At 44.9% G+C, this 14,082-nt stretch overlaps 1 protein-coding gene across 7 annotated transcripts in view; it reads left to right on the forward strand.

Moving 5' to 3' along the window:
- CARHSP1 (calcium regulated heat stable protein 1) overlaps nt 1-13,250 on the forward strand; it is a 73,277-nt gene extending 60,027 nt beyond the window's left edge. For all 7 annotated transcript variants that reach the window (XM_074886147.1, XM_074886149.1, XM_074886148.1 and 4 more), the window contains one exon: nt 11,812-13,250. In XM_074886147.1, the coding sequence (XP_074742248.1) occupies nt 11,812-11,974 (163 nt within the window). In that variant the 3' untranslated portion in view covers nt 11,975-13,250. The remainder of the gene's footprint in view (nt 1-11,811) is intronic.
- Nucleotides 13,251-14,082: the final 832 nt, after the last annotated feature.

The raw sequence follows: 14,082 nt of genomic DNA on the forward strand, positions 1-14,082 counted from the left end.
ATTTTCTTCAGTTATGTGAAATTAACCCTTTTAAAACCCTGGAGATAACTTTTTGATTGGGGCTGCCCTTTGTCTGTACAAAATGTGAACTAATCTTTCAGGTGTTCCCCAATTCCTATCCTATGGCCCAACACATCTTTCTGGGCCCAAACTGCAGTACTTGATACTGGATGCACTAACTGCTCCAACCCCCCTCCAATCGGCGATAATTCTTAGAAACTCCAGTGGTGTTTTTCTGTTTGGCTATTTAAGACTCCCATTTGTCTCCTATACTGAAATCCTTTATCACATTATGAAGAACATTTTTTTGGTCTGCTGTGATTTTGGTGGTTGGTGCCAGAGGCTCCCTCTCACAGGAGTCCCCTCTCATGGACTGTGCTAGTTATTGTATCGATCCCGTATGCTTTCAGAATGCTTTACCTGTGAGCCATCAATAAGGTGTATTTGAGTAATTGTGCCCTGAGTGTGGCATGCCGCCCTCCTCTTTCTTCCACGCACTCAATCTATCCTAAAAACACTATTGAATATGTCACCAAGGTTGTAAAAGTTCATGGGCAACCACACTCCTTGATGTATTTTCAGTGTGTTTATTTTGCTGAGGTGTGTCCGGTTCTCTGCTTGCTCTGGCCCTCACCCAGCCGTGCCTTCAGGCCACCCCTGCACGGGAAGGCTTCAGCAGAGAAAGGGTGAGAGCCCCTGCGTGGGCTCTGGCCCGCCCAGGTACAAGCTCCAGCTTGAGCCCCAGCTTCCCAGGTCTCAACTTAGTGCCCTACCTGCTGGACCAGGCTGCTGCTCTTCATTTTTAGTTTCTTCATTTCAGGCTGAGGCGGGTGGGGAGCTGTCTCTGTACGCCGTGCTGCAGTACGCCGCAGTCTTCCTCCAGCACGGCAGCTGACTTAAGTTCACTGTAGATGAGAAGGTGGGAGAGGCTCTGCTCTGCCCTGTCTGCTGCTGGAAGGCACCTGTGCCTTTCTGGCAGATGCTTTACCCAATGCACTCTTGACAATTTGAGTGCTGGGGATCCACTGCCTCCCTGGGCAATCTCTTCCTGTAATGAACACACCTGGCTTTTATTTGTTTCTGATATTTAACTGAGATCTCCCTCGCTTTCAATATGGCCCTTTGCTCCTTCTTCCATCTCTGCAGCAGGTAAATGAAGTCTTTCCTCTTTTTAAGCTTATCATTTATCTGCTCAAATCTGTTTTTCTTGCTCTTTCAGAAATATTTTAGCAAGATTAGTTCGTATCAGTTTTGTAGGACTGACAGATGTGCTTTATGCAGCTTGTCTAGCCTCAAGTCTGCTCCTTTGAAGCCAACAGGATTTTTTTTTTTTTTTTTTTTCCTGTAGAACCAGGACTGGGCGACTGTTTTAAATGTTTCTTACATAGGTACTGTCTTGGAACTTAAATTCAGAAATAGCTGATGTTTCTGCCTCAACCTGTTAGTAAAAAGTGCTATTACTGAAGTACTGAAGGTTTCAGCACCTCGTGTTCTTTAACTACTCTGAGTGTTGGAATGGGCTGCCCAGGGCAGGGGAGGAGTCCCCATCCCTGGAGGGGTTTAAGAGTCGGGTTGACCCAGCGCTGAGGGATCTGGTGGAGTTGAGAATGGTCAGTATGAGGTTAATGGTTGGACTAGATGCTTGATGATTCTGTGATTCTGTGTTTGAGTTGTTGGAAACGTTTTTTTAGTGCTAGAGGGTGATGGCATCACTGTCTTAATTCTGATGCAAGGCAGCACTGGAAAGACAAATTAGTAATGCCTTTCATTTCAGTTTATTTCACAGTGAATTAGAAACATTGCTCTTTATTAACAGGAATTGCTTATTGCAGCAGCATTCTGTAACCATCACTGTGGCTCAGGGGACTCCAATGACTGGTTTGTGTAGTGTGAGTTTTGAGATACTGCCTATCTTTATCATGTGATTCTTTTCTACCTATTTTACTCAGTTAAACCTGGATGTGAGAGAGACATCAATCTGTTCACTGTCTCAGTGCAGTATAGGCATCCATTTGTGAAATGAAAGAGGATTGCTTCTCTTGAATCAGTTTTGCCTGAAAGCTAGGATTTCAGGAACGTGGATAAAATGGTACACTAGTTTGGATTCAGCAAGATAGACTGTTCCTCTGTGTTCATCATTAAGCTGTGATAATTAGTGAAGGTTTTGCGTATTGGGACCAGTTGCCTATCTTGCAGATGAATATGATTTTAAACATAAAAATTTAATTTGTGGAATTAATTTTCTTTTTTCCCTAAGCATTGGGGAGCTGTAAGGTGACACTTCAATGAAAATGTCTTCTGTAAAAGGGGATGTATGTTTCCCATACCTCTCCATTTGTTTTTGTAAGATAGTAACACTTAGAATGGTGTTTCCATTTCCATAAGTGAGCATTAGCCTAAAAATAAGGTCAAACATATGTGGCATTCAAAAGCTGCTTCACTTGACATCCATAAAACTTTAGATTTCAGTATCTGTGTGAGAGTTTAAGGTGAATGCGGGCATGTGGACGTGTTTGGAACTTGCAGCAAAGCTGCATTACTGTGAAACTGAACTTGTCAGGTATGGGTATACAGTATAATAAATGCTAGTGTGAAATGCAGGTTTTAAAAGTGGTTTTTGTCTGTGTGGCTTTGTCCGTTTTAACGAGTGGCTCTGAAGACTGCAGAGAAGATTTGGTTTGGGTTTTGATAACACTTGTGTGGAGCCAATTCTCGTTTTTAACTGATGAGCTACAAATGTACAAAACTGTACAATTAACCAGGGCAGCCTGGAGTTCTCTGGAAATGCTGACACTGATAGGTGGTAGTGTTTCTTTCTTTTTGAGCTGTCCTTGTGGGGCAGGTAGAGGCATGGTGGCAGCTCTGGTGGCAGTCACCACAGGTGGCAGCAGTTTTCTGACAGTGCTCATGGCACCTTCTTGGGTCAGTCTGCAGGTAAAGCTGTTGTGGTTTGAGTCCAGAGGGCAAGTGAGCACCATGCAGCTGGTCATTCACCTCTTCCGCCTCAGGAATGGGAATGAAAAAATAAAGCAAAAGGCTTGGGAACCAAGATAAGGGCAGGGAGGGATGACTCGCCCATTGCAGTCATGGGCAAAAGACAGACTCATTAGGAGAAGAAAACATAAGTTTAATTCAAACGCTAACACCACCACCACTCAACAGAGTAGGACAGTGAGAAGCATTATTGCTTCTTAAAAACACCTTCCCCCACCTCTCCCCTCTTCCTGGGCTCAGCTTTGATTTCTCTACCTCCTCCCCCTCAGCAGTGCAGGGGGCAGGGAATGGGGGGGGTGCAGTCAGTCCCCCCACTCCTTCCTCCTCAGGGGGAGGGCTCCTCACACTCTTCCCCTGCTCCAGCGTGGGGTCCCTCTCACGGGAGACAGTCCTCCATGAACTTCTCCAACACGAGTCCTTCCCACAGGCCGCAGCCCTTCCCGAGCTGCTCCAGTGTGGGTCCCTCCCACGTGTTGCAGTCCTCGCAGCACTGAACTACAGTGGTGGGTCTGACTTGCAGCCAGGGGAGCTTCAAGAAGCTTCTCACAAGGGGCCACCACCATAACTCCTTCCCCCACTACCAAAAACCCCACCACGCACAAACCCAGCACAAAAGCATCTGCGGCTGAAACCCTGTACCACAACTGCAATGCCATCAGTGCTCGAGCTGGACGGGTTAGAGCCAGCTCACACACACCGACCTGAGTGGCTGTTCCTGCCTGCAGACACGTGGCCTGGCGCAGTGAGGAGGCTGTCACACCCTGGCCACCCCGCCGAAGGCACCGGCCACAGGCTCACTGCTGCTTTCCACGTTGCATGCACAGCGAGTCCTGCTTCCTTGTCTTTATTGGAAACACTTCTCAAGTTGGTATAAACAATAGTACTAGGAAAACATTATGGCTCGTTGAATGTGGTGAGATTTTGTTTTTCTCAGTTTAATACTTCGCCCTTCTCCAGAACAGAAAACAAAATGTGCTTGCTAGTAGAGAGTGTAAAACCCTAGTTGGCAAGCACCGGGATGGGGGAGTTGCTGAGATGGTAATTCCACATAATGTCTATGGAAAGCTGGAAGCAAATGCAAATTTATTTGCCTGGAGTGAAATTTTTTTAAAAGCCCTTGATTACCTTTTTAATAGTGACGTGTACTGTTAATGCTTTCATTTCCACCAGCCTGTATCATGATCCACTGTCACCAAATTGATGGTGTTATTGTAGGATCCATTCTGAGGACTGTATCCTTCTCGTTATCTTACCTCCTCCGCTGTTGTTTCACAGCAGGAGTAAGTCAACTCTCACAAATACGGGCTGGTTTGGTTGTTACTCAAATGTACAACTCTGGTGGCTTCAGTTTCGCTCTTGCCACTCTTCCTGTAGACGTGACACATTCCCAGAGCGGATGGGGAATCCCTGCCGTTCTGGGTGCTGAGGTCCCCTGCCTTGTGCGGGGGGCTGCTGTCTGTACAGCCAGGTTCATATCAGCCTTCCAAAGGGGGTCCTGAGGGCACGGACCAAGGAGGGGGGGTGTGTGCCTGCCTGTAGCAGCAGATCAAATGATGTGCTTTAGAGCACTGCCTAAGAATCCCACTCTTCTGCTTTCCCAGTGTGTTTGGGAGTGGCACACTCTGGGCATTTGCATTTGATTGGGATTTGGCCTGAAGCCTGTGTAGCTGCAAGGGCAAGGCAAGGAGGTAGTTCACCGGAGAGCAGTGACAAATGACCGACCACACTTTTTTTTTTTTTCTTTAAAAAGATTTTATTTTGCAAAAGCAGCTGATTTAATGGAACAGAAAAAACATGGGCAGTGCTTGTGGGTTTTCTGCAGTTTGCTAGTACTTGGCTCTGAAGGGGAAAACGCTGCATTGCAGAGGCCTTGAGGCTGTTGTTCAGGCTGGATTCCTGACGCTGTGCTTAAAGATGGCTTTGGAGAATTGATGCTATACTTCCTGTGGGAGGTTGACACACAGCACCCTTGGGTCCCTGGAGTTTGCTTTGCTTTGCTTGTGCGTTGTGTTGTGATCTTGGGAGATTATAGTGCCTGTAACTCAGGAGTACTGAACAGAGGTGGTCTCTCAGTGGGCTCCTGGGTGGGGATATGGTCCCGTTCTGCTGTTGCATCTCAGTTTCTGACTATGCTGGAGGTGCCCCATCAGCTGCAGGGAGGAATCCAGCTGCGTCCCTGCCACTGTCCTGCTGCACTGAGGAGCTGGCTTTGAGCTTTTCATGTCTGTTGAGAGATCATCTTTTCACACTCCTTTCTTTCCTCTGATTTTCTGCCAGGTTACTATGTTTAATGCAAAGCATTAATGCCACGTCTCTTCTTCTGGCTCTTCTGTGATGCTCTTCTTCTGGTGGACTGTAAAAATATGGGTTGGAAATGAACTGATAATTATAAACAGAGAGCTGAATCTGAGGTGAGAGAATGAACCTTGCGGCCTCTCTGCCTTTTCTGTGAACTAGCAGCAAAAGAGAGTCTGCAACTGACTGGTGCTGGGAAGCCAAATCTGAGCTTTCTGATTTCCTTCAAAATGCTTAAACTTCTTGACGACATACCTGCTTTGGGCTGCACACTTCCTTCCTGACGTGCTCTCTTTCTGGTGCCTTTCTGCATCTGTTGAAGTGTCTGAAATAAGTAGATTATCTGGCGTGGGGGGGAGGAGAGGCAGCAGAATAACAGATCTTACTTGAGAGGAGTTTGGAAATGAATAGGACATGAATAGCCTTTCCTAAGGGTTCCTCACACCCCCCCCGAGCTGGCTCAGAAAACTCACATTGCACTGGTGCATGCGGGAGACCCCGCTTGCTGTGGTCGTGACTGTAGCAAAACCTTCCCAGAATCTCCACCTAAATGGTATAAACAGATCAAAACCAAGACTTACACTCTACCTGCAAGCCAGGCAGTGGGCATTGGAAAAGACTCTGGCCACCTGAGGATGGATGTTCTTTGTGGTTAGTGAGCACAGAACATAACTGTCCTGGGCTTTGGTTTCCAGATGCAAACAGTAGGTATTATCGTGACAGGATTCAAGTTGGATGCTTGCAGGAACAAGCATTTTCTGTACCTCTGACTGAGTCCACACAGGCATCATTGGAAAGCTCTGCCTCTTGTGATGACCAGTTTCTTCCTCATGGTGTGTGGTGTGCTGCTTGGTGTTGAACTAGCTGTTGAAAGTGGATATAGAGCCATAACTATCCCTGGATATGGACTAAAGACCCAAGACTAGGCATCTCAGTAGAGAACTGGGCAAGAGGATGATGCATCCCCTATACTAGGAGGGAAGCGCAGCTTCTGTCCTAGACAAGGCAGCTTCTGGGAAGATCTCTCTGCAATGGCACAGAGACCGGGGCAGTCCCGTAGCAGAGAGCTTGGATATTAACAGCTAGCATTCTTCCTTGTTCAGACCTCTTTCACACTTGTCTGTCCCAGTTACGAGTGTGACTGGTGGGTGAGAGGCAGCCCTGGTTCTGCTTTGCCTTACCAGCTGGCTTGGTAAGGTCATCGCTGGCTTTGCTGATGAATGCTGGAGCTGTCAGCTTACCCTGGGACTGCATGGGAGGGCATTCAGGATTAGTAACTCATAATAGTTCGTTACTCTGTCGTGTCCTGCTGTTTAATAAAAATACAGGTTTCCTGGGAGGTGTGTTGAGGTGTTAAATGAGCTTTGAGAAGCCCACAAGATAATATGGCCCATTGATCCATGGGAAGCAGCTACATGGTGTGATTGTAGCAGGCTTGTTGACCAGCAAGGCTCTGAATTCACTGAAAACTCTTGTTCAGAAATGTTTCCATGTGACTTAGTTTTTGTCTCAAGAGGTTTAACTAGAGCCCTGGAATATGAATAGCAGCTGTGAGAAGGAAGAACTAGAACATTCCTTATTTAGGTAATTTCCTAATAACCTCCCAGTGCCCTAAAAATAGTGCAGGATAAATGCTCCACTGTACCCGACTGGCGCTGAGCTGGGAAATGGGAGTTGCTGGATAATCTAAAACTCACTCTATTGTGTCTCACTCCGACACTAACATCAGGAAAGCATTTATTTTTAGCTTAATTTGTTGAAGTGTCTTAAAGTTCCTGGATACATAGATACCCGTTATTTTGAATAGAACATGCATACAAGTCTCTTAAATAGCAGTGAAAATCTTCACTTTTCTCTAGATCAACATTTAATATATAGTTAGGGTAAAACTAAAAAATACAGATCTAAAAATATTTAATCAATGTATAACATTAAAAAAGTCCGTATTTAACTTCCTCCACCAAATTATCAAGGTAACTTATACTGTATACAGCGTGGCTGTTGTAGGCTGAATCTGTTCCAAGATCTCTGTTTACTGTCTCAGATCTTTTCCAGTTCATTTCCCTCCCAGCGCTTAAGGCAATTGCTTCCTGATGGAGGATCTTCCCGCAGCTTTGTGTAGGGCTCTGCCTCCAGTGCCATATCATCTCATCATCTTTCGAGTGTCATTATATTGTGCTTTCTTGACACCACCAGAAGTACTGCACGATCTGGATGTTGTTTGTTCCTGCTTCCAAGCATCGTGTAGTGATAACAATGCTGGAGTAAGGCTGCATCTATGCCAGAAGTAGCATTTGGTGGGCAAACACTATGCTGGGAACACTGTTCGCAACAGGTTTACTCAGGCTGCAAACTAAGACCTTTGTCCCCTTGCTTTTCATGTGCACTGGGGGCAATGAGTTAATAGTCTCCTATTCAGTAGGCACCAAGAATAACTGGTAATCAGAAAGCTGCCGGGAAGAAAAGAATATCTGATCTGTGGGAGAAAAGTTTAAAGGCCAAAAGCAGAAAATGAAATTCAAGCTGTTTGTGGCCACAACCTTTTTACACAGCTATGCAAAGAACAGGCCTGGTCTTGATGGGGTAAGGTCACCTCAACAAGCAGGGAAAGAAATAAGACAAACTAGGGCATGACAAGAAGCCATTATTGGGGTTGAATGAGGTTTTATCACAAGCTTCAGTCTCTTTTAGTTAGTTTGGTTAAGGAAAGAAACCAAGAAAGCATCTGATGCTGTCAGCGTGATGCTCAGCCCTGTAGGAAGTGCTTTCTGGTGGAGAAAAGTATAATTTTATGAGTAATGTTTAGGGCTTAGCAGACTTTAGGGCTAATGTGATCTGTTTAGTGGAAAGGACAGGAGTAATTAACCTCATGATTCAAGTCTAAGAAATTTGGGTCAGCAAATGTTTTGGGTTTGGTTTTTTTTTCCCCCCTCTGTGCAGACCCTAGCCAGTACCCTGAACAGTCATCTAACAAGTGCTGAGGGATGCAGTGGCTTTCAGTGATAGCTGAGACTCCTCCAGTGTGGGCTAGTCTCTTTGCTTCTCCTCTCTCTGACTGCAGCCTGTCATACATTAGGCATACCATTTCTGTGTGTATTGATGCAGTTGTTCTTAATTTCTTGGAAAAACAGGACTGCTTTGGTTACCAGTACATCTACAACCCCCTTCTTACCAGAACTCATCCAGGTATATATTCATATTTCAATTTTAAACCAAACTCACCCCAACAAAATGCTCATCCTTTTTTTAGCACTTAAGCTGTACTTCTCACTTGAATGTGAAGATTCAAGTGATACCTAATTTATCTCTGTTTTTCAGGAGATTAAAACCCTGCCTTTGTTGCTTCAGGAGACAGTGTGAATCCACTTTCCTTCTACATTGACCATACCCACTGATATCTTTTGCAGATTTCGATGTTTATTTCGCTAACTGCATCTCATCCTGTTTTACCGGAGCGTTTAAAGAACACGTAAGGTTCCTGTTTGTTAGAAAAAACCTTTCAGCCAAACATGAGATCCCTTCCTGGGCAGGGCATCCGTTTCATTTGATGCCGGCAGAGTGGTGACTCTGAGCTTACCGCTCACTGTGCGTGTTCAGCCTCTGTGCAGGGATCAAAGGCAGTACCTGGGGCTGTGAAGTGGGTGGCTATAATGTCAAGAGGAGATGCTGCCTTAGTTGCAGCCCCATGTAACTACTCTGCCTGGGCTCCCCAAAACACTGTCTGCAGCTGGTCCCAGTGCTTGAGGCCACATGAAGAAACATGTTTCATTACGACTTGTTTTGGTGGCTCAGCTGTACTTGAGTCAGTGTAGACTTTCCGCTTCAGCTGGTATTGTCTACATTCATTACATCTGAGCTGGGAGATGTTTCTGCTCACTGTGTTTTGCTAGTCCTGTGTTCCTTTGTACGGATAAAATGCCTGTTGCTGTATTGCCTTCCACTGAAGGAGGCGGTCTTGCTCAGGTGGACTGACATCCTGCATGGCTTGTGTTGTGAGTTAGCGCTCATGGCAATGTGGTTTTAGCTCAATAGCAACAATTTTTTTGGCATCATGGGATCATTCAAGAGATTCAAGTTGGAAAAATGTCTTTTTTTTTTTTTACATGGCATTCCTATTTTCCCTCGTGGTTTGACCCTCTCCTGTGTTTCTTCTTGGGCCTTCATGTTCACTTGTCAGGCTCTGTGACAGTACAAGTAGCATCTTCTCATCCTTGCTTGAAATCTTCTGTTTCAAAGTTAAGATAAACTGCAGAGAATTTGGTGGCAATACAGTAAGTATTAAATCTGTTAAAAATGGGGGAAGTGGAATATAAATGAAGGCAATAACTGAAGAGGACAGCCACAGCAAGAGTATAGATGTGGGAGCTTGAACATAGTCTGTCCAGTGTGATGCAGGGCTGGGCTGACAGGTTGGCCTGGAGACTTTGAAAGTAAATAAGGGTCAGTCTGATCAGCCTGTGTGGGGAGGAGAGGGCTGTCAGATCTGATAAAGGAGGCTTTATCTTGACTTCTCTGTAAATATTTTTTCGGCCTTCCATTTACTGCCATTTTCCCAGGCACTGCTCTGAAGAGTTCAGCTTGGGACATGCCCTCTTGGGTCTGATTCCTGCAGTCACAGGCAGCGCTGGAGTAGGGGTTTAGCCCAGGGAAATAAAGCCTGAAGGACATGTTTCAAGTCCCAGGCCTTGGGAATGCTTTTAACTCCGCTTAGCAGGTTTTAGATCCATATTTAGATACAGGAGCATTTTCAATATCATGTTGATACAATCAGTTAGCAAACAATGACTTTTCTTCTGAATTTCCCATGGGAGAAGTTATAATTTATGGGTCAGTTTTAGCTTCCCTTGTACATGTGTGCTTACCCTGTCTCACCCCTGAGTACAGGCTGCTTCTGCTCAGCTGCAGCCCGGTGCATCAGCTCCCTGAGCAGCAGTCGTGATGCACAAGTCCAAGGGGAGCAGAAGCTGAGGCAGCCCTCAAAGGGGGAATGGTGGGGGAGAGGGAGTGCAGGAGATGAAGCTGAAGAAGTTCTGCATAACTGGGGGGGGAAACAAAATGTGGTATGAAGTTACAACTGGCAGTAAGGGCCAGTATATTTACTTGCTGTCAGTCCTACCAGTCTTTCCTGCAGTAGAGAAGCTGTAGCAGTAATGGATCAAAACATAAGAGTGGATATGAAGGGCACTGCTAAAATCTTGCAATTAACAGAAACGTGTAGGGTAAAATTCCTGGGTGGTGTATGTTCCCAGTATGCTCTCAACAAAGGCAAATAACAAACCCAACGGTGCGTGCCAAATTTCTGACCTGGAAGACTTCCCCGCCCTGCCCCCTGAACCCAAGTCTTACCCCCAGTGTAATATGAGTACACAAGCAAGTCATACCAATTAGGCATCCGGTAGAATTTATAATTAGCATTTATCTGTTCACAAATACAAAGGCTGATGAAAAACACTGGAAAAAAAACCCCCTCAAACAAGAAATCTAGAGCCTAGGAGGTTGTCAGAGCAGGGGAACCTGAGCATGGGATTTTGTAGGTATATTTAAAGAAAGGTGAAGTAGCATCCTTTCAACTGTCAGAGAATCTTGGTAATGCAGGTTGGAAGGCATCGCTACCTGTCTTCATTGCTGCATGCTGGGATGTTTATTAAAAAGCTTTGATCTTGAACACAGTGGTAGAGGCGAGGAAGGCTGTTGCCCTTTGCAGTTCTCTGTTTCATCAGTACATCATTCTGAACAGAAGGTGACAGCCCTTTTGCCGTTTCCCAGTGTTTCCAGAGAAGGACTCGCATCCCACGTCATCACGCTGATAGAGGCTAGGTAGGAGTGAGCGACTCTTGGAAATATTCCTGATTGCTGGATGAGTTTCTGTGACCCTGATGCGTTACACTGCAGAACTCTCTTTTCACAGCAAGTAATTTTGAAATATTTGACACTGTGTCTTACTGGGGCTCTTTTTTTTCATACCACAGACAAACTGTGTTATGGTGGAGTAACATAAAGGTAAAAATCAATGACTGGCATGATATAATCCTTCTTTAAAAAAAAAGAAAAAAACCCCACTCAAACTTCAAAAGCTTAAGTGAGAGGAGATTTAAAAAAAAAAAAAAACAACACAACTTCTTATAGTTTAAAAAAACAAATCCCCAAATGAAGTGCTGAAGAGTGTCAGCCCTGCCCTCTAGTGCTGCCAGTGAGCAAGAGGTTATGGCATGGTTCACAGCAATGTTGTCCAAGGCTGGGCTCACCTGATTAATTTTTAAGGCATATTAGAGAGTGAGTTTTTTGTATTTGTTTTTTTTTTTTTTTTTTTCTGGTTGGTTAATATTTTAGCGTGGTGGTGGTGTTTATAGTGTTTTCCATGGATTTTTCTGCAAGACAAGTGCTTTGGTGGATGATGGGCTCTATAAACAAACTTGGAGTATCTTGAGCACCTAAGATAATCATTATGATAAAAATTTTAAAAAGCTGCAAAAGAGTAAGTGTTTATGTGATTTATGATTAACTGAAGCTTCCCATCCACAGTATTGAAGGCGAATATGTTCCTGTGGCAGGCGACGAGGTCACCTACAAGATGTGCACCATCCCTCCGAAGAACGAGAAGCTGCAGGCGGTGGAGGTGGTGATTACCCATCTAGCTCCTGGAACCAAGCACGAGACCTGGTCGGGGCATGTCGTCAGCTCCTGAGGCGTCCCAGAGGGAGCGCGGCTGCTGCCTGCGTGGTCACTGCTTAACAACTGGCTGCGGGGGACTTGTCCTAAGAATATTCTACGTATTGTGTGGGAGGAAATACTGCATTGTCAATAAAGCAGAAGCAGGCCAAAATTACCATTTTTACAGCTGGCCTGGAAAAAAAAAAAAGGCAATTCAAATGCTAATGAAAAAAATCTAGCGTAATGTGTTTACAAAAAATGTATTTTAAAGAGACCTAGTTTGTGTGCTCGGTGGAGGAGGGGAGGTTTGGTGTTGTTTTTTTATCTTGTGAACTGATTCCAGGAAATGCCCAGGGGAATCAGGGAGAGGTGTGAAGGAGAGCTCTTCTAGCGCAGACAGCCATAGCAGAGGCACAACTCCAAGGCCCTGGCGGTGTGTGAACACTGTGTTCCCTTGAGCTGCTCTTCTCTAAGGGTTGGAGTACGCTTTCTGCCGATAACAGTGCCTGAATGCCTTGCCTTGGGAGAGAGAAAGCGTGTTCGTTGCTGCCATTTGTTTTCCTCGTGGAAGGAAGTTCACAAACAGAGCAGCTGCCGCAGGGTGTAAAATCTCCATCTGGTGGTTACGCTCGGATGGCCACGGCTGGGTGCCCTTCAGGTACACCGTTTGCAAACGGCATGTCTGCGGATGTGTGGAATACTGTGGTTTTAAAGCCTGGATTGTTTGTGAATTTACTTAGGTGCCTTGATGGTTGATTAGCAACAGATTTTATAGGCCAGTATTTAAAAAAAAAAAAAAAAAAAGGCAAAAAGCAAACCAAAATTTAAAAAATGTGCTTCAAGGTAAGTCGTAGAAAGCTGTAGAGTAGTAGAGTGGATACTTCATAGCCTCTGACTGTGTCTGAATTTAGACAAAGCTGAAGATGACCTTCTTGATTGCATATAGTTGAATGTCTGCTATGGTATTCCACTGGGCAGGCAGTGTAACTGTGCTTCTGAAAAGCAAGTTGTATGCTGTTCAGATGACTGTGTATAAAATACTGTGTGTTACTTAGTAGGCTCAGCTGTCTCAGTGAAGTAGCTTCTCCAGCTGTTTCCCTGGAAAACTTGCTTGGTAGGATGTGATATGGTCACCCTTGCTCTGACTCTTCTCTGCCTGCAAGATTTTGTGTAGTTGTAGTGCAACTAACTTAGCTCTGTTCCTATTTGCTTTCCACATCTTTTTTTCAAATGAAGTGTTTTTCTCTATGTTCCTAACTGGATTTTTATTGACTTTGCAAATAAAAAACAATAAAAAAGATGGCATGATACTTTTCTGTTAGTTGTCTGAAACAGTATAATTTCAGTTGCCTATTTGCAGTGCTCGCTGCCATGAAATGTGTTTAAGGCTCTTTCATGGCAGATGATCTGTTCCGAGCTCTGACCTGGGGAGAGCACAGATGTACCGAGGCTGGTGACTGCTGCCATGGCTTGTTTTACCTTAGCTGTACCTGTATTACACCATAGTGTGCTATAATGACCAGCCTGTAGTGGGGTTTTGGGGTTTTGTTTGGTTTTTATTAACCGTAAGACTTAGTAGTGGTGGATTTAACACTATCCAGCTTGTTGAAATATCACACACTGCTTTCTTTAAAATAAATGCGACCATTATAATGCTTTAACGTACGTCTTCAGTCTGCTCTCTGCGCAGTTTGGCATTGAAGATGATTAGCATTGAAGACGGGAGAATGCAGGTTCCTGCATATGCACACGTGTATGATGATATTGAGTGTTTTAAAAAGGATTCTGGTATCAACTGACTGGCATTTCCAGAACTATTATGGAGTAATTCAGCAAGTTCTCTAGCTGCTTAATAGGTTAGTGTGTAATATATACTACTACTTCTGTACATTTACTTTCATTATATAACATTTAATATTGGCTATTACTTGTATTAGCATGTAGCAGGGGGGAACAGGGAGGTGTAGCATAGCCTGGTCATTTCAGCTGAAACTCTGGGAAGGGAGGCCAGAACATTTCAGAAGGGGCTCCCCTGAGAGAGCAGCCAGCAGTCGAAACTCACAGCAGAGATTTAGCTGGGCCTCAGGGGAGGGGACCCAGGCAGAGGCTGCCCAAGGCAGGAAGGGCTGTGCCTGCCCCTGG

This window comes from Strix uralensis, chromosome 16, assembly GCF_047716275.1.
Source record: "Strix uralensis isolate ZFMK-TIS-50842 chromosome 16, bStrUra1, whole genome shotgun sequence".
NCBI lineage: Eukaryota > Metazoa > Chordata > Aves > Strigiformes > Strigidae > Strix > Strix uralensis.